The following is a 24,826-nucleotide window of genomic DNA, read 5'->3' as shown; positions in this document are numbered from 1 at the left end:
CGCTTTGACAGTGCTTGTTTTATTTACGTCGCGTGGAAGCCGTGAGTGCAGGCTGCTTCCTGAACATAGGAAACTTACTCTGTGGTAAAGAACAAAAGTATAAAGTGTTATTTCCGTGCTCATGGCTTCTCTGAGTGAACTCACCCAGGCCGGACACGCCCTTCCTTTAGTCTTTGCGGACTATATCCCTCATGCAAACACACTCCCGAAAGCAAACACCCATACGCTTCAGCCAACATCCACTGTTTTCCGACAACTAACAGGCAAGAAAGCTGAGAAGCAAACTCTGGAAGAAACACGGATCCAGTGGAGTTTTAATCTTTTTCCCAACTTTACCCACACGCTCTCAGCAGTAATACTGTGGCAACCTTCAAAGGAAATACATTTTGTATGAAATTTGCCGGTCATGAAACGTTGGAATGGCAGCGCAGGGCGCTGAATGGGGGAATTCAGTCATGTTTTCATATAGGAAGGACACTTACTGGAGGCTTAACCACTGGTGACCTGTGTCGGATTTCAAAGAGCATTTATATTCCTTTTTTTAATGTCCAACGCGGTCAGAAAGTTAAAATACCAATACTGTGAATTGTAGGCATCGCATTTTACTTTGGTTTGATTTCTCAATGCAAATGACACGTTATAAATAATCGCCAATAATCACAATAAAAAACGTTCACCTTTACTTCAGAAGCAGGCAGACATATCAGACAGCCGTTGTGTGCACTCTCCTTACCCAAAATAGTTTACCAAATACAGTGAAATCTGTCAATCAAGCACCGGGCAAGAGTCCAGGCCTGTGAAACCCAGACCCCAAGCGATGTGTACAATTTTTTTTTACCAGCAGAGAGAACCTTATGCCAAATCCATGCAAGAGAGAGGGGGAACTGGATTTAAGATGCAAATGGCCTTGAACACTGGCAACTAAAAATTGCCCCTCCCCCCAACATGACACCTTTTTTCCTGCATGTGTAATCTCAGTGAGGTGGAGGTATTCTTCTGCAACCTCCACCTTTTCCTTTAAATCTCTACCCATCACCTTCCCAGCTCTCTCTTTAAAGCCGCTTCTCCTGCCTCATTTAGGACAATGGTTGACCAAACTAAATCTGGAATGCTGGGAAATATTTGGGGCTGAGGTAATGGAATGAAAACAGAAGCTTTTGGGTCCTTATCTCAGGATGATCAACACAAAAGGGAGAAAGAGGGTGGGGAAGGTTGCTGAAAGCCATTTTACCGGCTTTTTGGTTCCCTTGCTCAAATTTGGTCACCATGCTAACCTCTAAGGCAATCACTCGTTCTAGCGTGACTGCTTCTAGTTTTTAATAAAATAATAGTCCCTTTTAAATCTTCAGCCCTATGGATTCCCTTTACCTTTACTCCAATCTATTTTGATCTTTCAGTATTGTGCCTAAGCGTAGTTTTCAGTGTGTTATGCACTCTTGCGCGTCTTCGATTATGAGATAATACTAGGTGTAACACAACATTCAAAAAACAAAAATGCAATAGAACACAGAAAAAGGCGGCTGCACTCCTGTGATCATCGAATGCATTACAGAGGCCTACACTTAAAAGGCGAACTGGTGAGTGCACCCATGTTACTTTTTATGTTCATGTTCAAAGTTGTTCAACCTAACAGATTCCAGCTAATTGGTCGAATGAAATTTAAATCCCTGTATGCTTGAAAAAGGCATAAGGGGTTGCTTTGGTGGGAACAAGAAAGTGGTGGGACATGGTAAGGGTATGTCTGGGAAGGTCCTGCCTCATGACTGTGGGCTGGTCACCTAACTATTGGGGCTCCTGAGGAAGGATCACTTGAAGATGGAAGCGAATGTTAAGAGGGTAGGGATTCATAGGGATAGGTGATTGGAACAGGTTTGTATGGAAAGGTGCTATAGCGTGCAGATTCCTGCAGGTGGAGACACTGGTCACAGTGGGAGGTTGAACAGGGGATTGGCCACTGACATCACAACTGGCATGCATCAAAGGAAGGTGTAAGATGTCCCTACCATGCTGACTTCTATACGGGCTAATGTAGAATCACTGGATTCAAATCACCAAGTGGCAAATCCAGACCGCTGTTAGTTGGGATGGTTCTGAATAAAAATGTTTATTTTTCAAATATGTTCAATCTTTTATCATGGTTAATTATCTAGATTTTTAAGAAGTGGGCTCTGCAGCAGGTAAAGCAATTTTTCTAAAAAACAAACTGCTAAAAAAAGAACTAACTAGAAAACATTTGTTTTTTTTCCGAAACCACTGTGCCTGGTGGTAGAGTGCGCACCCGTCTGCCAGAGGACCCCTTGTATGGGCCATGTCCCTGTCTTGCATACCAACAGTCATTTAATAGCAGCCATGGAAATTCATCAAAGTTTGCAGTATCAGATTGTCAAATAACAAGTTTCGGCGCTGCGCTGATGCAACTAGTAGGAAAAGCTCGAGAGTACCTTCTTGTAGACGCAATAACACCAGGGACATTGTGACACGACAACAGTGTGCACCGCTCAACCATCAGGTTAAACGAATGCCTTCCAACAGTCTTGTTGCCTATAAAGTTTGCAATAGTGGCAAACTGCTTTGCTTAAGATGGATAGGGGATGGAAGGTGGCCTGTGCACGCACGTGAAAAGTGAGACACAGAGAACACAACTCAGAGAGAATTGAGAGAGAGAAGCAGTGAACGAGGGAGAGAGCTGGTGGGAGAGAGAGAGAGAGATTTGCTGGCACATGCATCAATATTACATTTTGCGATTCCTTAATTGTGAAAAATAAAGGAATCGCAATTAAGGAATTGCAAACTGCAATGCATCAAGAAATCTCTATAAAAATAGCGATTTCTTAAAATTCCTTAATTGCGATTCTCTAATTGAGAATCGCAATTAAGGAATACCTCCCCATCCATTCCTATGTGCCTAGAGGCCCATAGGAATGAATGGAAAGACATTCTTAATTTGCAATTCACCATTAGAAATTCGCATATTAAGAATGCAATTTCAATGGTGCAGGGGTGTCCAAAGGACACCCTGTTGCCTCCCCTGAAATCTGCTTAGAAGTACATTTTGCACACTCACATGCCCCAAGGGCATGTGTGTGTGTAAAATGGAACTTTGAAAAATGCACTTTAGTGCATTTTTCAAAGTTTTCGCAAATTACCATGAAGGTCAACTTCATGGTAATTTGCTCCCCTTATTTGCGAATTCGCAAATTTTTACAATTTGATGCATTGCATTTAAGGAATCTCAATTTGAGATTCCTTAAATGCAATCGCAATTTAGGAAATCGCAATTTTGCGATTTCTTAAATTGCAAAAATTAAAAAAATGTTAATGCATCCCAAAAATGGGAATTGCATTCGCAAACGGTCGAATTTTGCGATTTGCACCATTTGCGAATGCAATTTCCTTTGATGCATGTGCCCCATAGTGCTGTGTGCGTGTGTGTGTGTGTGTGAGAGAGAGAGATACAAGGTTGGTGGTATATATGGTGGTCCCAGTACAACAAAATCCAGAGCATTCTAGAAAGCCTGAAAGGTGTTGCTTAGCCTCTGTGTCATGGCATGGGTGTGTCACACAGTTCTCTCTGCAGGGTAAATCAAAGTCAGCATAATATTTGCAGCAGGAGTCTCCCATAATACAATAAAAGCAACACTGTACATTCATAACATAAATCATGGTTCAAGCACACCATTGTGCTGCAAGCAGTGGTGCAGAAAAGTATGTGCCTAGCAGGAACCAACTCAAATCAATCATGAAACCACCAATTCTTCTGTGGCGAGCTGAACATTAAATATGATATACAGTAAGTACATTTCAATCCAGATTGCAGCCAAGAACACTAAGTAAATCACTGTGTAGAGAATACAATACAGAAAAGAAATATTAAACATGTTTACGATGTGAAGACTCTATGTAATAACCTTGCAGCAAGAAAATAAAACGCCTTACTAGGCTCCAAGTAATTGACAAACTTCATCCAAAAGAAACAGAAGAAAGACTACAATGGCAAAAGCCTTTCAGAGGCTCACAGGAGCCTGTGCACTCTATAAAATATTACTTTATATACCATATAAATAATTAAAATGCCTGTTTACTACTAGAATTTTATATTTCTGTGAAAACACTTTTTACATGCACCAACTTTATATTTTGCCTAATTGTGGGAATGCTAAGTCAAAAGTAGCCATTATAGTCTTTTTTCTGTATTTGTTCAAGGAAATGATGGCTTTAATAAATATGTTTTCATCCTTCAGATTGCCATCTTTTTTTTAAATCAGTGCTTGATCTAGAGATATAGAAATAGAATATATCTGTTGGAATCCATCCCTAAAGATATATTTTAACAAACATTTTACTATCACTGGAATGATTTCACTAGCTGGCATATTTACCTGAAACATTTCACTGAGCGCCAACTGTAATATACTCTTGTATGAGCTAGGGGCACATCATGTCCATTACAAAGTAATACGGATGACTAGATGAATTGATTGGCAAGGCAGGACATTGAAGTAATTGAGAAGTAGTCAACAAGCTGCTAATACAATTGACGTAGCCACTACCTTCAGCTGGCTGCAGCTCAAGGAAGTTAGAATTGTTTAAGGGGTGCCCTCCCTATTAGGGAAGACCGCGTGAATTATGGAAAGGCCTTTGTGAGAGTCCCAATTTTCAATTCCTTGAGAATCCAGGAAATTAGCCAAAACCAAACAAAGGCCACCTTGATCTGCGGCCCCGGGGTATCTACCCTGCAAGTTAGGAGCATCCAGGTCCTAATTCTGAACTCGATCACAACAAATTGAGTGTGTTCCCACCCATCTGCAAACACAAAATGTTGATCAATTAAAGTTTTTAAACTTGAGCCCTATGAAATACTTCACCCAGGAAACTTAGTATTAGCAACTCTCTGTAAATGACCTGTGTAAACACCAGAAGACTTGAAGTGACATTGAATTACTTAAACACCTCCTCATTTACATTGAAAGTGGATCCTATGTTTCCACTGATATTTTACATCTTCTGATTTGAATTCAGTTGACACTAAGAGTTCCTTGTCGCTTCACACCAGAGACATCCAGCAAGCACAATAGTTGTACACGAATCCAATCCTTACACAATACAATAAGAAAGCTAGTGACAGCTACTTTTTTCTTTGTAACTTTTGGCCTCGTTGAATAAGCTATTACGATCCAAAGGATTCCAACTTTTCTTCTGCCGCAAAGAAGCCATGGACATCTACAATACTTCTACAGGCTGCAGTGTAGTGAAAGGTACAGACAGATAATCTCGCAGGCGAAGGTGTTGGAGTCCCTCTATTGCCTTTGGATGAAAAGGACGCAAATTCTCTTCCTACGGCTGGGCCTTGGTGTCCGGCTCCTTGTCGTAGATGTAACTGCCAACGGATCCAGTGTTTACTCCTGTAGGGGCACAGAGAGGAGAAGAGCTCTATTAGATCCACAATTTATAAGTATGACCAGTCTTTTCCTGTTCTGCCAATGATGAGTGGTTTGTCATCATTATGGGCTCTTACAACCGGAACACAAAGCTAATTCTTGAGGATCAGCAATTCCAAAAACACCGACCTCAGGGAAGTAGAGGCTGAAAAGTCTACATTAGAAGGATATTTATCTTTTCTCTATACTTCTAAAATAATCCCTAAATAGCCAGTTCAATCATATTTCTCTTCAAAATATGAATTTCTAATAGAATCCACGTATATTGATAAACAGAGACTATAGTAATACTATTAATTACAGTTTTCTTTCAGGAAAATCATTAGAAATCAGAAAATACAAAGATTAAGGTGATGGTTGACCAATAAAATCCATTTGACAGTTTCAGTTCCGAACCAAGTGCTGTCATTAATGTATTTGAAGAAAAGGAAAACGTGAATATTAAGAAAAGTACTAAGACCTTTTCTTGGGTACAGGATCTGAGGAATTCACAGCAGAAACATTATGAGAGAATTTGCTGTTGGCAATCGGCATGGAGAAGTGACTTCGAACCATGAGACAAAAAAGAGCTTAAGAAGACTCTTAGAGTACTGCCACTATCATCTAGGAGCCACACTGGGCTCACATTCCTGTGCACTACTCCCCAAGATGTGCAGGCAGGCTACCTAGGTCAGTCTGAGGGGCAACCCTGACTGCTAATGGGTGGGCAATGCCTCCTGAGAGGTAGATGGGTATCAAAGCATATGCCTAGATCCCTTTATTCTCTTAATTTCATCTTTATATCTGAATATTTTTAACCATTGAGAATTTCGGAAGTGTTTTTTGTTTTGGAAGTTCTTGCTTCGAAGTAAAGCTTGGTACTTTCATAAACCAAATCCAAGAAAGACAAGCACCTCCAAGGACAAGGAGAAAGATGGGACCTGAAGGACCGCTTCTGATTGTGTAAACCTCCACGTATACTTAAGAGGCATTCCTTGGGACTAAGCGTCCGATTTGGAGTTTAGCAGAGAAGGTACTCTGTCACAAAGGTGATGGAATACCCTCTTCATCAAACTGGAGGTCCGCCCACTCTGATTTTCAGGCGAGCGGACCTTCAGTATGTAGATGGCAGAAACTGCACCTTCTCCACCGACTAGCATCCCTTCGATGGCCCAACAGACTAAGGGCCGAAGATGGTTTGGCCATGTCTCTGCCCACCCGATTTAAAGTCAACAGACACTTGTTGGCCTGTTTTTACCTATACAAACTACCACCTAAAACGTGCTATTATGTATAGGTAAAACCTTCTATAACCCCCACTCCATCTGTAGGACGGCGTCATTGCTTTTTTATTTTCAAAAACAAAGTCCGTCTTTGGGATTTTGCTTTTGAAAATCAAAACTGTGAACATTGAAAATGAAAAAATGAAAGTGTGCAGCGTGGCACCATCATGTTGACGGAGCCATATGGCGCACATTCAATGCATTTACAAGAGCTGCCATGGTGGCGGTTCCAGTATATGCAGGAGATGTCCGCTGGGCCAGTGGACATCTGTAAATTTGGAGGGCTGAGTACTCTCGCTATGGCGGAAATAAAGTACGCCGCCATAGAACGGTATTAACGCCATCTGACACAAAATCAGGCCCTAAGTTTCAGCTGATAACTCTAGTTGATCCTTCAGGGTCACCAGACTCCAAACAAATCACATTCACAAAAAGGTGCTTCAAAAGCTGTCTATAAAAACGTGTTGATATGTCAGACCCGTCCTGTGGATGTTTTGTACACAAAGGCTCATTATAAAAACAAAATAAGTAGGGGGCACCCTAAATTCTTTAGCAAGTGAATGCAGACGCACCCAGCCTTTCAGAAAAAATAGGTGTTTGCAAAGAAGTTACAGACTCTGAAAGGGTAATGGAGATATGGCTGAGTACACACTCCAGGCTTAGCAAATGAGCACGGTTTGAATGTTTACCTGACATGTGATTACCTGTCCTGAAAGATAACTTAAATTTAACAACCCTAAGATCCTTTTAGAGACAGGGAACTGTTAGGGAAGCTCTGGATGTCACTTTAGGGGTTGAGCTTCAGGACTAGCTCAAAGGAAGAAGCAAGAGGTGTAAAAGTGATAATGGAAAAGATCTCACCCTTTGGTCCAAAGAGAATGCCATAGCAAGGCTTGTGGCAGTAGGGTTGTCCATCGTGCTGTCGAGGACGAAGGAGAGAAGAAAACATTGCGTTAACAAACAGATCTGTTTTTTCTGCACGGTCAGCTACATATTTTTACTGTAAAATAACATAAGTAATTGGTTGTAGGGAGACACATGGTGCATTAAGATTGTCTTTCTTCGAATTACCAGGACCTATGCAATATTCTATTGATGTCAACTAGGAAGGTCAAACAAATCATTTCAACAAATCAACAATTTTATTGTGGAGTTTATTCAAATGTAATAATCAATAAAACAAATAATCCTGTTGGAAAACCATTTTTCTTTCTCTGGGACAGCATGACCGGCTAAGGTGCAATTACTCTCAAAAACAGGTAAAGCAAGATATTAACATGAAAGGACAAATGAAGAAATCCCACTGCCCAAATAGTAGCCCTCAAAGGAGTCCCAGGTCAGAGGGACAAAACTCTTGTTAACATCTCCTTTCAGTGTGGCCTATATTCGCTCCTGGTATCCCTCACCAGATTGACCCAATAAATTTAATGTGGCCATCGAAAATCCACATGTAAAATAACTTAGAAAGAAATTTCATGGCTGAAGTTTCTGAACAATACATAGGGATAAGGTGGACATTCCATCTACCAGTCTCACATATATAGTAGCCTAGATATTTAAAAAGGGAAAATATTTGACATTTTGATACCCTGTAACTGTTCTACTGTGCCATTCCCCCCCAAATAAATTGATTAATTAATGTATGTATTTATAAAGCAAGAATCTTGTAAAAGACAAAGCTCTGTACAAAGACCATCATTTTTGTCTTGGTGGTGTGTATAAAAAGATGATTGTTTTGCATATACTCATTTAATACATTTAGCTGAACTTAGAGGTCCCCTGGTGTTAAAAGTAGTATTGATGTTCTCTGGAGGCTAGCTTCCAAAGACCCAACCTGAATGTATGCACTACTGGAATTAAGGATTGAAGGATGATCACTCACAACAATGTTAATCAAGGTTCATTCAAGGACACAACACTCAGCAACGCATTTACTATAACCAACTTTTCAGAAACTGTGATCTGTCCCAACTTTACTGATCGGCAAGCACCTGAGCGCAACATACAAAGGGCAACAAGGATCCCCAGAGGGTATTGTGCATAAAGCCTCCCTTGCCTGTAGACCAGCATTCCAAAAATATACTTGAGTGAAATAAAAAGCCTCTCCACTAAGATCCAAGACACAGCAGTTCCAGGGACCATGTCTCTCTGTCATGCCACGACTGGCATTGTCCGGCTTTGGGATATTTGCGTGCAGGCGTCTACTCTCAAGAGCCCCTGCAAAACCAAAACATCCTTGTAAAACTACTACTTGCAGCTTAGGAAAGACTTCTTTGCAATCAATAATGGTTGCCTATTTTGTTTTCTTTGCTACTTGAAAATGCACTAAGAGACACCCTTTAGGGTGAAAGAGCACTATACATTTGCCCCAAATTGGACACATTTCAGGAAGTATCTAAAAACACCACTCCTGCTCAAACCGTGAGCCACTCCAACCCTCCAGTCACTCCACCGACTCCTTGATTAGCTTGCTGTCCTTCACCAACACTTATCACCACCATTAGGTTCTAAAAGTCTGTCAAACTATATTCATAACACCGTATAATGTATCATTTTACAGGTTCTCTGCATTTCATGCCTTTGAAGTCCCTGGCTCTTGAGTCAACCACCACTGATGCGCAGAGTAAAGAGGAGCTGAGCTACGTCCACTTCTTGAGTCACTTCTCGCACAAACCTTATGCAGTCCAAGGATGAAGAGCATACCAACAGCTGGATAAAGAACACGGAGGAGGAATTGAAACACTGCTGTGGCCAGAATAAAAGAAAAGGGATTGAGAGAACTTGAACTGATTGGCACCATCATTTTGAGCTCTTCTAGGAGCTCAGTCACAGGAGAGATTGAGCTGTGCAAAGCCAGGGTAGCAGGTGTGGTTATAAAGGAGTGTGTTCAACAAGTGTGCTGGCTCAGAACTGCAAGTCACTTTCTCCAATTAAGATGCAAGTTGGTAACAGAAAATAATTGATCTTAAGCAAAGATGGCCACTACAGTAAGGTCAGCTCCAAGAGAAGGTGGGAACTTAGTGGGGGTGAGTTTAACTTGAAGAGAGAAAAAAAGGATAGGTAAGAATTTTATAAGGCACTCCTCATACATGGGAGGTTCTGGTGAAGGCTATTACTCGACGAAAGCTTAGGTCCAAGGGAAGGATAATGCATAACATAAGGTGATGTCTAAATGATTGGCATCCCAGTTTAAGAGTGAAGCCAACACATTAGTTGTCCTGTGGTTGGGAGCCTCAAAAGAAGACTGGGGTTCAGATGCAATGGAAATCTGAAGGAGATGATGGACCATGTAAAGGAGACACGAGAAGCATGTTTGAGGCTCAAATGAAATTGATCATTAATGGTGTACTGGGGCATGAGTGACAGAGGGCTGGAAACGATGCTCAGGCTCCTTTTGACGTACAGCGAAAGTTGGGCTGGGGTGGAGTCTGTAGCAACATGTTACATCAAAGCCTAGGCCTTACCAGAACTCGCCAGTATCAATAAGAAGTCAGTGCGCGTGCTGCACAGCCAGGCAGCATGTTGTCGGACACCACACTCAGCCTGTGCCTGGGTGTCCTTGCAACCAGGACTATGCTGGAGTTTCCATGGTCCGTTCAACCGGAGGGGTGTCCCGCAGTCAGGATATGCAGCAATGGAAGTATGCAGTTCACCTTTTCAGCCGAAGCCATTAATTACAGGAAAGTGGTACGGACAGGCCTTATGAACCTCTCTTTTCAAGATGGTGGCCTATTCATGGAACTCTGCCTGAGGTTCTCAATCTAAGATGAAGTTGAGACTTTTGCTGTGATGTCTTTTCTGTTCATGTCATACATAAGGAGGAATTTGTAAGTGATGGATGCCTCGTAAAACGTTTGTTCCCTTATTTTTCAACAAGTTCCTTGTCTTCTTGCTACTATTTTTCTCCTTGATTTTCTCTCCTTAGAGTTAAAATCTTCCTGTTGATCTCCGGTTGGATGTGTTTGCTTGGTTCTTTCTGCTCCCTTAATGTAAGGAGAGATTGGAGCCTTGCAATTTACATCTGTATTACACTTCAATCATGAACTACAAGAAGGTCTCTGTGGTTTATTCCCATTTGAGGTTTTTCCTCCTAACTGGGACTCTCTTGAGTAGTCACTTGACAGCTTTCACATGTACATCAAAGTGCGGGATGCTAACACGGCCACTGGGAGGCATTAGCCTTTCCTCGGACAGCCAAAAATGATACTTGCCAGACCTTCTCAGCAACCAGTCCTTGACAGTACAGCTGAGGCTGGGCCTGCAATACTGCTCCCAGTGAAGGGGTGCACCCCCATAAGATGTGTACATAATTAACGGGGTTTCAGGACCATGCTAAAGGACCGGCGAAGGAAGGTACAATGAGCCGCCGCAGCAAACCCAGTACACATATCCAAAGGTAACGGGGTTCAGAAATCTAAAAAAAAAAAAGGGCACTGGTTGATATCCAGCATGGGAAGCAAATGAGTCCAGACTCCTGCTCCCATTCTTTTCTGAGAGTTTAGATATTTTTCATTTTATGCTTTTGAACTATGTGTGAACCTAAAATTGGTCCTGATCTTGCTTTAAAGCAATGTATTTGTCTGCGTGGCTTTATTTAACAATGTATGCGGGACAGCCTTGCTATATAAATAAAACGATCTTGCCTGGTCACATTAAACATAAAAATCTTACTTTGCTTCTCTACATAAAAAAACACATTCTAGAATGTCTGGCTGACCCCCAAACCATTCAAAAGCTCGCTTCCAAGCCACAGACTGTGGAATTCGCAGACAATTAGACAACAATGAATGTATGTGTAATACTCAGGCATCTACCACAAGCCAGCCCCCTCTAAGGGTTCGGACGCCCTCTTAATTTATTCATATATTGCTGAGTTTCAGGGTCAATAGCAGCTTTATAAATCCTTTACCAAACTGTGTGGGGGCACTGGACTGAAAATGGCACAAGCAGATGTAATGGAACGAAACTAATGCAGGAAAGGGGAGCCAAAACCAATTACAGCCAAATTCAAAAGGACAGCATGTGATTGGATGGGCACTGTGGTGCAGCCAAGCAACATATGTTCTGATTCAGAGTGTGGTGGACAGGTTCCTCCGTCTCACACGTGACGCATGCCCCGTTTGCCTTATTACAACTGCATTATATCCTATAGCACTTGGAACGTGGAGGACGGGATAGCCTTCATCTTTCTGATGGAGTAACTCATCCGCAAAGCTCTACACCAGGCCCATAGCAACAAAACCTCCTTCTGTCCATGACTAACTGTGTCTCTTTTTGAGACTATGGCCCTCATTAACCCCTTCGTTACGGGGATGATTCCCCCCACGGTGAGTGCGGGGGTCCGCGGCGCCGCTCGTCATGACTCACAGTGGAGCTGTGCTCATGATGAGCTGGGCTTGTCACAGACCAGCCCACTGATTAATCCTCCTGCACAGGCGGGGAATTAACCGCGCGTGGGCGGGCCGCGGCTGTTATGACGAGCTGAGTCATGAGCATGGAAGGGGTCCTGGTAAATGGTGTGATATATATTGCACCTGATAAAACCCTACTCTGCTAAGTCTGAATGTATCGGCTACTATCAATATGAGTCAGTTACGACCTTTTTTTGGGAATAGCAAGCGGATTTGGGACCAAAATACGCATGGTCTGGTAAATGCTGGGCATCTTCTGCAGGTAAACATCGGCAGGATTGACCTGTCGAAACTTATCACAAAACTCATAATTGACATATGTGCGGTGACAGAGATTACTAGGAGGGTCGTAGTCTTTATTTTCATATTTTTGGTGGTGCATGGCTGTGTTGAATAGTGCTACAAAAAGTATGCATGCTTCGCTGCCTTCAAGAAGTACTGTCGCTGCATAGAAAGCTATTTCATCACTTATCTGTGCTACTGTCATGGGGTCAGTGTTCCCTTTTAGTTAGCTCTGTAGATTGAGATAAGTGTGTCCACATTTATGATGACGTGTAAAAGGGAAAAAAGGAAACTAGTGAAAGTGACTCTCTCAACTCTCTAGGGTCAAGGGCTATCGTCCCCGTCTCCATTTTGAAAAACGATTTCCCTTTTGGGGTTTAATTGCAAGACTACTTGCTTGGAAGAGATGTGTCTAGCACTTAGGTAACAACTTTGGAGCCTGGGTTCTAGTTCTAACTCTAGGACTTATCTTAAAGGCACGTCATTCTGGCAAATCACATACTGATTCTGTGTCTAGAATCATAAATATGTGTGAAATGTAATTATGCAGATTACCAGCCAATTCCCCGCTGATGCACTTGATCTTGTGCAGATTTCAGTCTGTGTAGGAGTCGGAGATAAATGTACTTCCAATGAATCTAAATGGGAATTGTTTACTTAATCAGTGAACATCTTGAATAGCACCAACTCTCCTGGGCCGAAGTTATAAAACCTCGTGCAGCATCCTTTCAATGAACGTAAGCGCAAGAGTCTGAAACCAAGGTTGGGATTCCTCGTATACTTTTAAAAGCATGCACTTAAGAAGCTGGCATAACCCTCAAAAAATAGGCTATTAAAAGTATAAAGACACTCTAGGTCTGCTGTTACACTTAGGAGTGAGAAAAAGTTTGGAAAGTGATCGTAGTTGTTCTTTATTTAATTTTTATTTAGCAGTTTTGTTTAGTCTGGACCAGGCCCCAGAGGGTGCCAAAGAGTCCTACAGAGATCGGTGAGCCCAACTTTTACAAAGAATATATTATGCATATCACTCACATTAAGTTAAAAATGTATGATGTATATATTAATACAAATAGACTTTGTAAAGAGCAGCGACAGGTACTGAGTTCAGCTGAGATAACTGGCATAAGGGTAGGACATTGAAATGGCCCACATAGAGGATGTTTCACAAGAGGGCGAGCTGGTAGGAGCTCCATGTTCTGTGGTCGCACCATAAAGATGATGTACTTAGAGTCATCTGAAAAGGTGACACATTGAAGAGTAGAGAAACAAAACAGTCCTCTTGACCCAGTTCCACATCTTTAACAATCACCAACATTTAGGCAACCACAATATTCCTTTGTCTGATGATGTCTGCTTGAGTTTTGAGATCGACTGATACGTCATTCCCTGAATGATCCCTATTGTGCCACGGCGTGCTCCTTCATGGGTTACTTTGCCAAATAATATTTGTGAATGAGCAGTTATTTTCCACAGGATTCCTTCTTATTACTTGCGATGGCTGAAGGTCTGTCCATCAGCTGCCCTGTGCATACAATGGTTGCTACAGAGGCACACAAGTGGAGACAACAGACTTTTATGTTTGGCCACCTGAAAGCTGCGGATCTCATCCTAGCCTTCTCGAGTTGTTACCACCAGATGTAAACCACTGCATTCTTGAAACACTTGGGGACATTACATAAAGTTCCCGGGGGCACAACAGGCATGTGAGCCAACTTTCTGTGGCCGGGGGGCACGTTGGTATTCAAGAAAGGACCAAAGACACTTGCCCAACCCCTTCTGTAATATAGATTACGCTGATACACATATAACACCAGCACGGTCCCAAAGGGGGCGTCTCCTCATTTGCATGAGAATGTGTTTCCATGCAAATGAGGGAAACACTTTGCACTGTGCCTGTGTCATATTATGGATGTGAGCTCAGAGGCAAAGAGGACGTGAGAAGACGCACAGGCTGTGAGCCACAATGAGCTGGCACCCTCTGCAAGGGGGGAAAGGCAGACTTGTGCAGCCACAGATATTGCCCTGACGGTGGGTGTACTCACTCAATGTACCCACCTGCAGGGGGATCTCTGTGTCCCGTTGTAAAGCAGGAAACCGGTCATCTGAACTGTGAAAGAAGGAGTGGCTGATCACCTTCCATAAGTGCCCTGCCCCTAAGGCAGATGCGGCCTTGTGGCTGCCCTGGGACTGCACATTAGCTGTAGTAGGGCACACTGCTGTGCCTGGTGCACCATGGCACAAACAGGGACAGTGCGCCCTTTACATAATGCGGCCCCATGTGAAAAAACCCTACACGTGGGAGAAAGGTGTAAGGGGCCTTGAGTATCTCAACTGCCCTCTCTTGCAACCACTGAGTGATACCCGATGAGATCAGTGTCCACCCTTTGAATATACACCCTATGCCAAGTCTTGTCATGAGAAGCTATTTTGTCACATATGCTTCCAACCAAACAATACTGCAGGATTCCTTTGCTTGTCCAAAGCTAATATATGAAGAAGCTGCTCTGCTTGCCTGTAAGAATCAGTGGGGACAACTGTGGATCTCCCAGACCACCACCTTATCTGAGAAACATACCCATTTAGGGTTTTCAAATGTGTTACTAAATAATGTGTTTGGGTTTCCAAATTGCTAGTCGCCCCCCCTCCCCGACCCCCCACCCAATGATCTGAAAATAAATATATGTCAGGTCATTGCATTGACAGGCAGTGGTTGTAATGTGTACACACTGGATAACTACCATAACACGAAAATACAATAATAACTCTGTGGCAGAACTTACTGAGTTGTTGGACTAGTATAATTTGCTATTCCAACTCCAGTCTGTGCACAAGCAGGGAAGGTGTTAGATTTTAAATCCAACATCTTCTGACCAATAGAGCAAGTCATTTTCCGACTTGCTGAGTAATGGCATGAGATGCAACAATGCAGTTGCTGTACGGACTGTGTTGTAATGGCATGCGGGGTTCCGGTTTCGGGGTAAACGATATTTACTCAGACAAAGCTGTCTGAGCATTGGCATAGCTCAGTGGCGGCTGGTGACATTTGAAAGTGGTGAGGCGCAAATGTTTGGGACCTGTTGGCGAGCAAGCCTGATTGTCTCTCCCACACACACACACACACAATTTGCAAGTTAATGCAGGGAGAGGGTACAGAGGGGAGGGCACTGCTAACACACACCACACAGGACGGCCAGCTTTCTTATTTGCCCAGCATATAGAAGCAAGTACCTTCACCACTGCCACTCAGAAGCCCGCTTCAGTGTAGAGCCAGTAAAAAGACAAAGCAGCCTCCTTTGAAAGCTAGACAAGAAACAAACTAGTGACACATAATCAAACACAGGCATCTCTCTGATCAATGTATCACAAATCACGCCTAGAAAAGTTGTCTCCAGTCTTCTGATTACCATTCTATCATTTGTTTTGCAAATGTATTTATTCGGTATCGTGGGTAAAACAAATTCACACATATTGCCCAGGAATGCTCCCGTTTGATTGAGAAAGGTCCGTTACTGTTCATGTCGCAATATGTGCCGTACAATAAACATCAAACAAGTGGATCACAAGTTGGTGGTAAATGCTGCAAAGACGAAGGTGAATGTCTTCGGGAAATACAAGAATAAATCAATCAACACACAGCTGGAGCCTTGGCAATCTTAAAATCGCTTCAACTTCAAATTACAATTACTTAGGCATCTGGTTCTCGGAGAATGGCAAACTAAATCTACATCTTAAACACCTCACAGGGAAAGCCAGGGCCTCAGCTTTAACATTTGCGTTATACAAACTACATAGCTTTGTACACAGCCCATCAGCAGAAGCTATATTAACAACTATCATGGAGCGGAGTTGATGGAGTGGGGGGCGGGAGGTGGGATAATTAAATATTAACAAATTAAACTTACCTTAGTTAATGGCTTTCCGCTTTTCTTTCCTGACTGAGGCTCCAGACTTCCGACTCCCGCCGTCGCTGTAGAATTCCGACGTCATCAGAAGGCAGCAGGCAGCCTCCCTCCCCTCCACAGCAGCCAGCGCTGTGATTGGTTCGGCCGGCTGCCCTACCGACGTCATTTCTCTCTGTATGCTGCAGCACAGCAGCATACAGAGAGACAGGGAGAGTGGGAGGGGTTACTCAAGGGCAGGGGGAGCGGCTTGCCTACTGTGTTAATCAGGGCTTTAAGTGGGATAAAAAACTGGGGGGTCTCTCAAAGGGGCGTGGCCAGTGTACTTAGGGGCGTGGCTTTAAATCACTTACGCAAAAAATCTGTGCTTAGCATAGTGTGCCGCCATTGCATCCAGATATTTGATACAAGTAACATCATAACTACAATAAGTAAGGAATATTGGTTTTGTCAATGGTTATTACTAGCAGAAGATAAATAAGCTGCAACTATAACTTGTATATAATATTGACAAAGCTTCCAATGAAATCCCTGGTGACCCTACCACAATGTTGCTGCTCCTGAGTTTCAGAAAGAGAAGGGAAATCCAGAAAGAAAATGACTCTTAAAGGGTTTCCCTTCCCCCACAATGCTCCCCTGGCATGATGTCATGCTGTAACTTCTCTACTACTGAGAAGTGAGCAGTGTGAGCAGCACACATCCATGTGCCTGGTGCTGTCTCGAAACGGGTCTCTATCAGGCTTTGTTTTGAGCCAGCAAACAGCGGTCATTGCAGTCCGGGGAAAAAAAAAACGGGCTGCCTGTGTCAGGGCTCAAAACAGAGCCCGATAGAGACCCGTTTCGAGGCCCCCAGAAAAAAACTGCCGGTGCTCAGACCCCTTGAGACCCGGCCCACTTAAAGCCCTGGTGTTAATACTGTCTGTTTGGGTAGCCTCTCAGGCTGCCCAAACAGACAGTATTACCAACAGTGGGCAAGCCGCTCCCCCTGCCCTCGAGTAACACCGCCCACACAGGAACTTCTGCTTTCTCGCCGTGCGAGAAGGCAAGGCAGAAACAAATGGTAGTTATTATCATTGGTAATAATAACTACCTTTGTTTGCCTTCTCGCACGGCAAGAAAACAGGGGAGGTGGCGCCCAAACGCCCCCATGGACCAGCCGCCACTGCCACCTAGGGCGGGCCCTAAGTTTGCCGCCTGGTGCAGGTAAGAGCGGGGGTGCAGACGACTTGTTCCGGGGGGAGGGGGGAGGGGGGGCAACAGATGACTTGTTCTCCAGGCGGGGGATGGTGGTAGTCGACAGACACGACTTGCTCACCTCTCTCGTCAAAATAAGTGCCGCCTCGGGCGGAACGCCCCTCCCTCCCACCCAGCTACACCACTGCTACTGAGATGCGCTTTTTCCATCTTGCCAAGAGCAGCATAAATGCAGATTTAGGGGGCATGGCCTCGACCTATAATCAAAACATACACACATGTGCACTAGTAGGTCCCTACATGGGTGCGTGTATCAACATTATAGAGCAAGAGAGCCACATACATTCGAGGGGCTTTTTCTCTCCTGCAAACAGAGCACACTGCTGAATCATAAGGGAATTTTCTAGCTCGCAGAAATAAGACATCTTTCTTCTTCTGAAAACGTTGGCATGCACACCGTGCTTCTGAGGTGAAACTTCCCTCTGATGGGCAGTTTTGTGATGGAGATGGATGCTAGGACTAAAGAATGAACCGTAACAAAGGAAACAGACCAGCTATCCTCTTGAGCAACAGACACAGTGTGGTGTTTGCCAACGCCACATCATTTCCCTGGGCTGCAGGCCGCCTGCGAAGCTTGACCCACCCCTCCACCCCTGCAGCCCCAGCGCCGCGAATAGTTTATCATCTGACATTCCACAAAATACCAACAGGCGGCGCTGTTAGCCGCTCAATAGAGGGATCCGGGGCTGTCATTTCCTCAATTCAGTGTGCACCATTCATTCATGAGTCCTTCAAAAATCACAAATAAGGGACGCAGTGATGACGTCTTAGCCGCCAGTATTTCAATCGGGGTAAAATTTACAACTTTGAGGAACAGGGAAAATTTTAAAAATATTCAAGCATCAAAAGAAGGGGCTACTGCTGGCGCGTGTACGTTGGCCTCTCAGATGTGCTCTGAGCTGCAGCGAGGGTTTAGGTATCACAACTAGAATGTAAAGACTGTAATGGTGGTTGTGCTAGAGCAAAGCCGATTCAAGTTTCAAGAGCGACCCCTGCATGCACAAAGGAGATAAGGCAATTCGTGTTTGCTGGCTGACAAAGATCTGCAGCTGGCCCAAAAGCAAGAATATGTTTAGAGGGAAAGAAAGAAATTCAGCGACTCCATTTGGCCACTGTTACTCAATGGGGGCCCAGATGCTCAATGGGGCCACTGTCACTCAATGGGGCCACTGTCACTCAATGGGGCCACTGTCAATCAATGGAAATAATGTCACTCAATGGAGCCACTGTCACTCAATGGGGCTACTGTCACTCAATGGGGCCACTCTCAATCAATGGAGATACTGTCAAGCAATGGGGCCACTGTCACTCAATGGGGCCACTGGCACTCAATGGGGCCACTGTCACTGAATGGGGACACTGTCTATCAATGGAGATACTGTCACTCAATGAAGCTACTGTCACTCAATGGGGAAACAGTCACTCAATGGGGCCACTGCCACTCAATGGGGCTACTGTCACTCAATGGGGCCACTGTCACTCAATGGGGCTACTGTCATTTAATGGGGCCACTGTCACTCAACAGGGCCACTCTGAATCAATGGAGATATTGCCACTCGATGGAGCCACTGTCACGCAATGTGGCTACTATCATTCAATGGGGCGACTGTCAATCAATGGAGATACTGTCACTCAATAGGGCCACTGTCACTCAACTAGTCCACTGTCACTCAATGGGGCCACTGTCATCCAATGGAGATACTGTCACTCAATGGAGCCTCTGTCACTCAATGGGACTACTGTCACTCGATGGGGCCACTCTCATTCAATGGAGATTCTGTCAAGCAATGGGGCCACTGTCACTCAATGGGGCCACTGTCACTCAATGGAGCCACTGTCACTCAATGGGGCCACTGTCACTGAATGGGGCCACTGTCTATCAAAGGAGATACTGTCACTCAATGAGGCTACTGTCACTCAATGGGGAAACAGTCACTCAATGGGGCCACTGCCACTCAATGGGGCTACTGTCACTCAATGGGGCTCCTGTCACTCAATGGGGCCACTGTCACTCAATGGGGCTACTGTCATTTAATGGGGCCACTGTCACTCAACGGGGTCACTCTGAATCAATGGAGATATTGCCACTCAATGGAGCCACTGTTACGCAATGTGGCTGCTATCATTCAATGGGGCCACTGTCAATCAATGGAGATACTGTCACTCAATAGAGCCACTGTCACTCAACTGGTTCACTGTCACTCAATGGGGCCACTGTCATCCAATGGAGATACTGTCACTCAATGGGGCCTTTGTCACTCAATGGGACTACTGTCACTCGATGGGGTCACTGTCAATCAATGGAGATACTGTCACTCAATGGCGCCTCTGTCACTCAATGGAGCTACTGTCACTCAATGGAGCTACTGTCACTGAATGGGGCCACTGTCACTGAATGGCGCTACTGTCAATCAATGGAGATGCTGTCGCTCAGTGAGGCTACTGTCACTCAACTGGGCCACAGTCACTCAATGGGGCCACTGTCACTCAATTGGGCCACTGTCACTCAATGGGGCCACTGTCAATCAATGGAGATACTGTCACTCAATGGGACCACTGTCACTCAATGGGGCTACTGTCACTCAATGGGGCCACAGTTAATCAACTGAGATACTGTCATTTAATTGGGCCACTTTCACTCAATGGGGCTACTGTCACTCAATGGGGCCACCATCACTCAATGGGGCCACTGTCAATAAATGGATATACTGTCACTCAATGGGGCCATTGTCACTCAATGGGTTCACTGTCATTCGATGGGGCCACTGTCACTCAATGGGGCTACTGTTATGGGCCACTGTCACTCAATGGGGCTACTGTCACTCAACAGAACCACTGTCACTCAATGGGGATAGTGTCACTCAATGGGACCACTGTCACTCAATGGGGCCACTGTTACTCAATGGGGCTACTGTCACTCATTAGGGCCACTGTCACTCAATAGGGCAACAGTCACTCAATGGGGCCACTGTCACTCAATGGGGCCACTTTCAATCAATGAAGATACTGTCACTCAATGGGGCCACTGTCAATCAATGGAGATACTGTCACTCAATGGGGCCACTGTCACTCATTGGGGTTACAGTCACTCAATGGGGCCACGGTTAATCAATGGAGATACTGTCACTCAATGGGCCACTGTCACTCAATAGAGCCACTGTCAATCAATATAGATACTGTCACTCAATGGGGCTACTGTCACTCAATAGGGCCACTGTCTCTTAATAGGGCCTCTGTCACTCCATGGGGCTACTGTCACTCAATGGGGCAACTGTCACTCAATAGGACCACTGTCACTCAATGGGGCCTCTGTCACTCAATGAGGCCACTGTCACTCATTGGGGCTAGTGTCACTCAATGGGGCCACTGTCACTCAATGGGGAAAAGGACAGGGAGAATACAGGTGTTCCCACTGAACACGCATCCTTTCTACGAACAGATGTTCTACCTGTGAGCATGAGGTATCGTCACAGCGTGTTCCCTGGGAATGCGGATTACATGTAAGTCTATCGGTGATGGTGCACATATCTGGGACACCTGCACAGGGGCGCTGCCTAGCATCCCTGGAAGTATAACAAATGATTAAGCTCCTTGAAATATGGGGTCTGTGCCCTTAAATTCCAATGAGGATGTCCCCTTCACAGATGTGCACATGCAGTGGCCTGAGAAGATGCCTTATGAGGGGTGCGGGCCCCTGCACCACACAGGCCTGTGTCATGCCCCTGCCCAGGACACGCCCGTTAGCACTAGGGGACTCAACAGGCCATATACATTCAACATTAACAGGGACAATGGAAACTCAGGAGAGACACACAGTTATTGTGAAAAAACTGCTACTCACCAGGTGGAGGGATGTCCTGGCTTGGCAGTAGTGGTTAATGCAATTACTACAGTAGTGAGTGCCAGATACATGCACTCGTATTACTATGCCAAGGTGAAGGGGCAGCACTATCAATGAGGACAGACTAGCTTCCCCTGGGGCACCAGAAGGTTGGAGACTCTCTGGGAAGGATGCGGGCATGAGCTGTTAGAGTTGTGTGTCAATTTAGAGGTGCGCGTGATACCTAAAGGAATCCCCACCTAATGCCCAAAGACTACAAAAATGAAAACTACAAACTGAGCCCCTCATTTACCAAAGCTTTACGCGGGTGCTTGCGCAACACAACGCGATGCAAGAAAATAGTGTCAATGTACTTTTCACTGTAAAGGCCAACATGTGCGTGGCCGGACTGGATTGCTCAGTGCCAGAGACCACGTACACTTTAGTAAATGAAGGTCTACATTGTTCTCCAGCAATGTGCCAAAACCATGGCCCTCCCCATCCCTCAGGTCGCACAAGTCCTTAAAACTCACCTTTTCAAGGAATAGCGACGAAAAACAGTGGCGTAACGCGGAATGATGGGGCTCCCCTGCAGAATATCATGAGGTAACCCCAGTAGCCAATATCTCACAAATACTTATGTATGTATAAGCTTTATTTCGACAGCTCATGTCATAAAAGCTATAAAAACAGCTGTTAGAATAATAAAAAGGGATATAAAGAAACAACTCCCGCAACAGCTTGTTACAGTTAAATATTCATATGCTGTGCCATTAATGGGGTCCCTCCTTAAAAAGTTGGAGCCCCCTGTAGGGTTGGGCACCCCCTGCGTCACAAGGGCCTGTGTTACCCCCTGGCTGAAACGCTCATCTTACTTCTTGCTACTGTTGCTCTAATAGAACACTGGGCCTAGGGGCAGCGAAAGACACTAAAAGGGAAAGTTGTTATTCTCCCACACATTTCTAGTGTAGCAGAGACAAGTGTTACTTTGTTACTTTATATGCAGCACATATCACAATGTGTTCTCGTGAAGTAACACAGTATCATGAACCTCTTTTCCCCATGAAATGTCTCAGGAATTAAACAGAAGGCTGAAAGATGACTGTTGTCAATGGGAATTTTCAGCTGCTAAAGTTGGAAAAAGTTACAGAAGATACACAGAGAAAAATAAAATGACTGGATGATTCTGGGATTTTGTGTTGTTGGCCATTCAACGCCCAGAAAATATGTAGGGTGAAACTGTACTTTCAAGGAGTTAGTCCAGACCTACAACATTTTGAGTGCACATTTTTTGTAGTTCCAACTTAATGCTTATGACACGAGATGCTGATTAGGGTACTGGGCATGCGCTATAATAGTTCCAGCTGTTTAGCTGCTTGCTGATATCAAACCTCCAAGTTAAAACTCAGAGGCCTCCAAAGAGAATTCTCTTAAAAGAGGACAAAGGTCTCCCAAGTGTTAGGAAACATTCGCTCTTCAAATAGGAACTGCTGGTGTCTATAACGCAAGAAAGACCCACTTAACTTGTCAAATGGGAATGCTTCTTAGTGTTAAAGTTTCCAAATGACTAGTCATTTTCCAGGCGTGTCAGGGCACGAATAAGCCACAATGAGCACGTGTATCAGGTTTTGCCCTAATGCACTGTCAGATTACCTGTAAGAGCCTTTTCACGCCTGCCTCGTGCCTGAAATGCTTCTCTGTAGAGATCAGTAGGTGGTCTTCTCGCAGGAGGTGATCTAAGAGAGCTCAAACGTGGTTTTCTTCCACATTTGGCTTAACTCCAATGTATCATGGTAGTAAGGCTGGCCTGGAAGCTAAAAACAGCCCAGGAAAATATGTCAATTCTAGTCAAGCAAAGTACTGAGCGAGTGAGTGCGTGAGCGAGCGAGTGAGTGACATTTTTTTTTTACCCTGTCCGAAGACTGTCGAAGGGAATCTCATCAAAAAGATTTTAGGGCTCCATAATTAATTGTACACTACAATGTAAAAATAAATCAAAATTTTTTGGCGGCAGGAACGGAAGCTCATGGCATAGTCTAATACTTTGAGGTCTGTCATGTTTGCAGATGTATTGTTTCTCTGCAGCAAGAAAACATGAATGTGTCTATAAGAATAATGTTATGTTATGTTATGTTAGCTACATTTATTTTGCGCGCAGCTGCTCCAGCGAAGGAGCGTCCTGGCGCATGGAAAAGGTGAACATAACACAACGCGAGGAAGAAAGTGAAAGTCAACATAAAAAGTTTAAAACAGGTAGGTTTTCACGGCCCTGCGAAATGCTAGTAGATCCTCTAAAAGGCGGATTTCCAAAGGAAGAGAATTCCAGAGAGCCGCAGCTCTCACACGGAAGGAGCGCCCGCCCATCCGGTTAAGCCTGAAACGCGGGGTAACCGCAAGGGATTGCCCAAGAGATCTGAGGGAGCGAGTCGGGACATAAGGGGATAGGAGGTTATTGAGGATCTCAGGTGCCGATCCTTTTAAAATTTTAAAAGCGAGGCTGAGTACCTTAAAATGGATTCGGCTTTTCACTGGTAACCAGTGTAGGGACCGCAGAGTATTGGACGTGGGACAGGACCTCGGCAGGCCCACCACTGCTCTCGCAGCCGCGTTCTGGACGCGCTGCAGGCGGACGATCTCAGCTTGGTTAGCTCCCAGCAGGAGCGAACTGGCGTAGTCCAGCCGGGAGATGATCGTCGCTTGGATGACCAACTGTCTCGTCGGGGCATCGAAAAATTTAAGCACCGGCCTCAGTCCGCGCAGAACACCAAAGCAGCATGCTGCCACTCTCTTAGTGTGGGTGGTAAAACATAAGGTGTGGTCGAGCCATACTCCCAGGTTTCTGAGCTCCATCACCGGTATGGGGGCAGGCCCGAGCTCCTGTGGCCACCAATTGTCCCCCCAGCAGTCCGTTCCTCGTGTGCCGAGCTCTGAGAGCTGATGTCAGGGTTTGGGGTTGGGTGGCAAAGAATCCCATTGTTAACCCAGCCCAGAAAGTAGCTCATAGTCCCCACAGGCCACTGGGGTTTGCCCGGTCTCCTGTAAGGCCAGTCTGATCTTGCCTGACATGTCTGTTTCTGCTTCTGCCGCGCCTCACAGAGGGTGGAAGCGTCACTAGCAGCAACACTTGGAGCTGCATACTTCCCACTTGCTGGCCCATCTGTCTCCGAATGGGCCTGGGCAGTGCTCTTTACATTGTCCCTTTCCTGAAAGGGCTTTCTTCCTGTTTTCCCCTCACAGGAAGTCCTCTGCATTTAGTTCCTCTGGTAATGTGCTCAGAAGCCAGTGCTGTGTCCTGTGCCAGATCCAATCAGGAAGAAGTTATTTACATCCTCTGATCAAAAGATGCTGGTGTGCGCAGAGGAGGGCAAACAGCACCCATTGACCTCATGCAGTTTGCCATGCAATGGGCAGCTGACTATATCCTGCACAGAGGCAGATGGGTCTTTTATTCTTTGGAGTC

At 44.8% G+C, this 24,826-nt stretch overlaps 1 protein-coding gene across 1 annotated transcript in view; it reads right to left on the bottom strand.

Moving 5' to 3' along the window:
- Positions 1 to 586: 586 nt before the first annotated feature.
- The window catches only part of CRIP2 (cysteine rich protein 2), a 271,160-nt gene continuing 246,920 nt past the window's right edge, over positions 587 to 24,826 (bottom strand). Inside the window, exons 7-8 of the mRNA XM_086937148.1 lie at positions 7,562 to 7,619; positions 587 to 5,402 (exon numbers count right to left, since the gene is read on the bottom strand). Of these exons, the coding sequence (XP_086793274.1) occupies positions 5,335 to 5,402; positions 7,562 to 7,619 (126 nt within the window). The 3' untranslated portion in view covers positions 587 to 5,334. The remainder of the gene's footprint in view (positions 5,403 to 7,561; positions 7,620 to 24,826) is intronic.

This window comes from Lissotriton vulgaris, chromosome 9 (genome assembly GCF_964263255.1).
Source record: "Lissotriton vulgaris chromosome 9, aLisVul1.2, whole genome shotgun sequence".
NCBI classification, from domain to species: domain Eukaryota; kingdom Metazoa; phylum Chordata; class Amphibia; order Caudata; family Salamandridae; genus Lissotriton; species Lissotriton vulgaris.
Note: the sequence above shows the minus strand (reverse complement) of the source record. Positions and strands in the feature narration are given on the sequence as shown.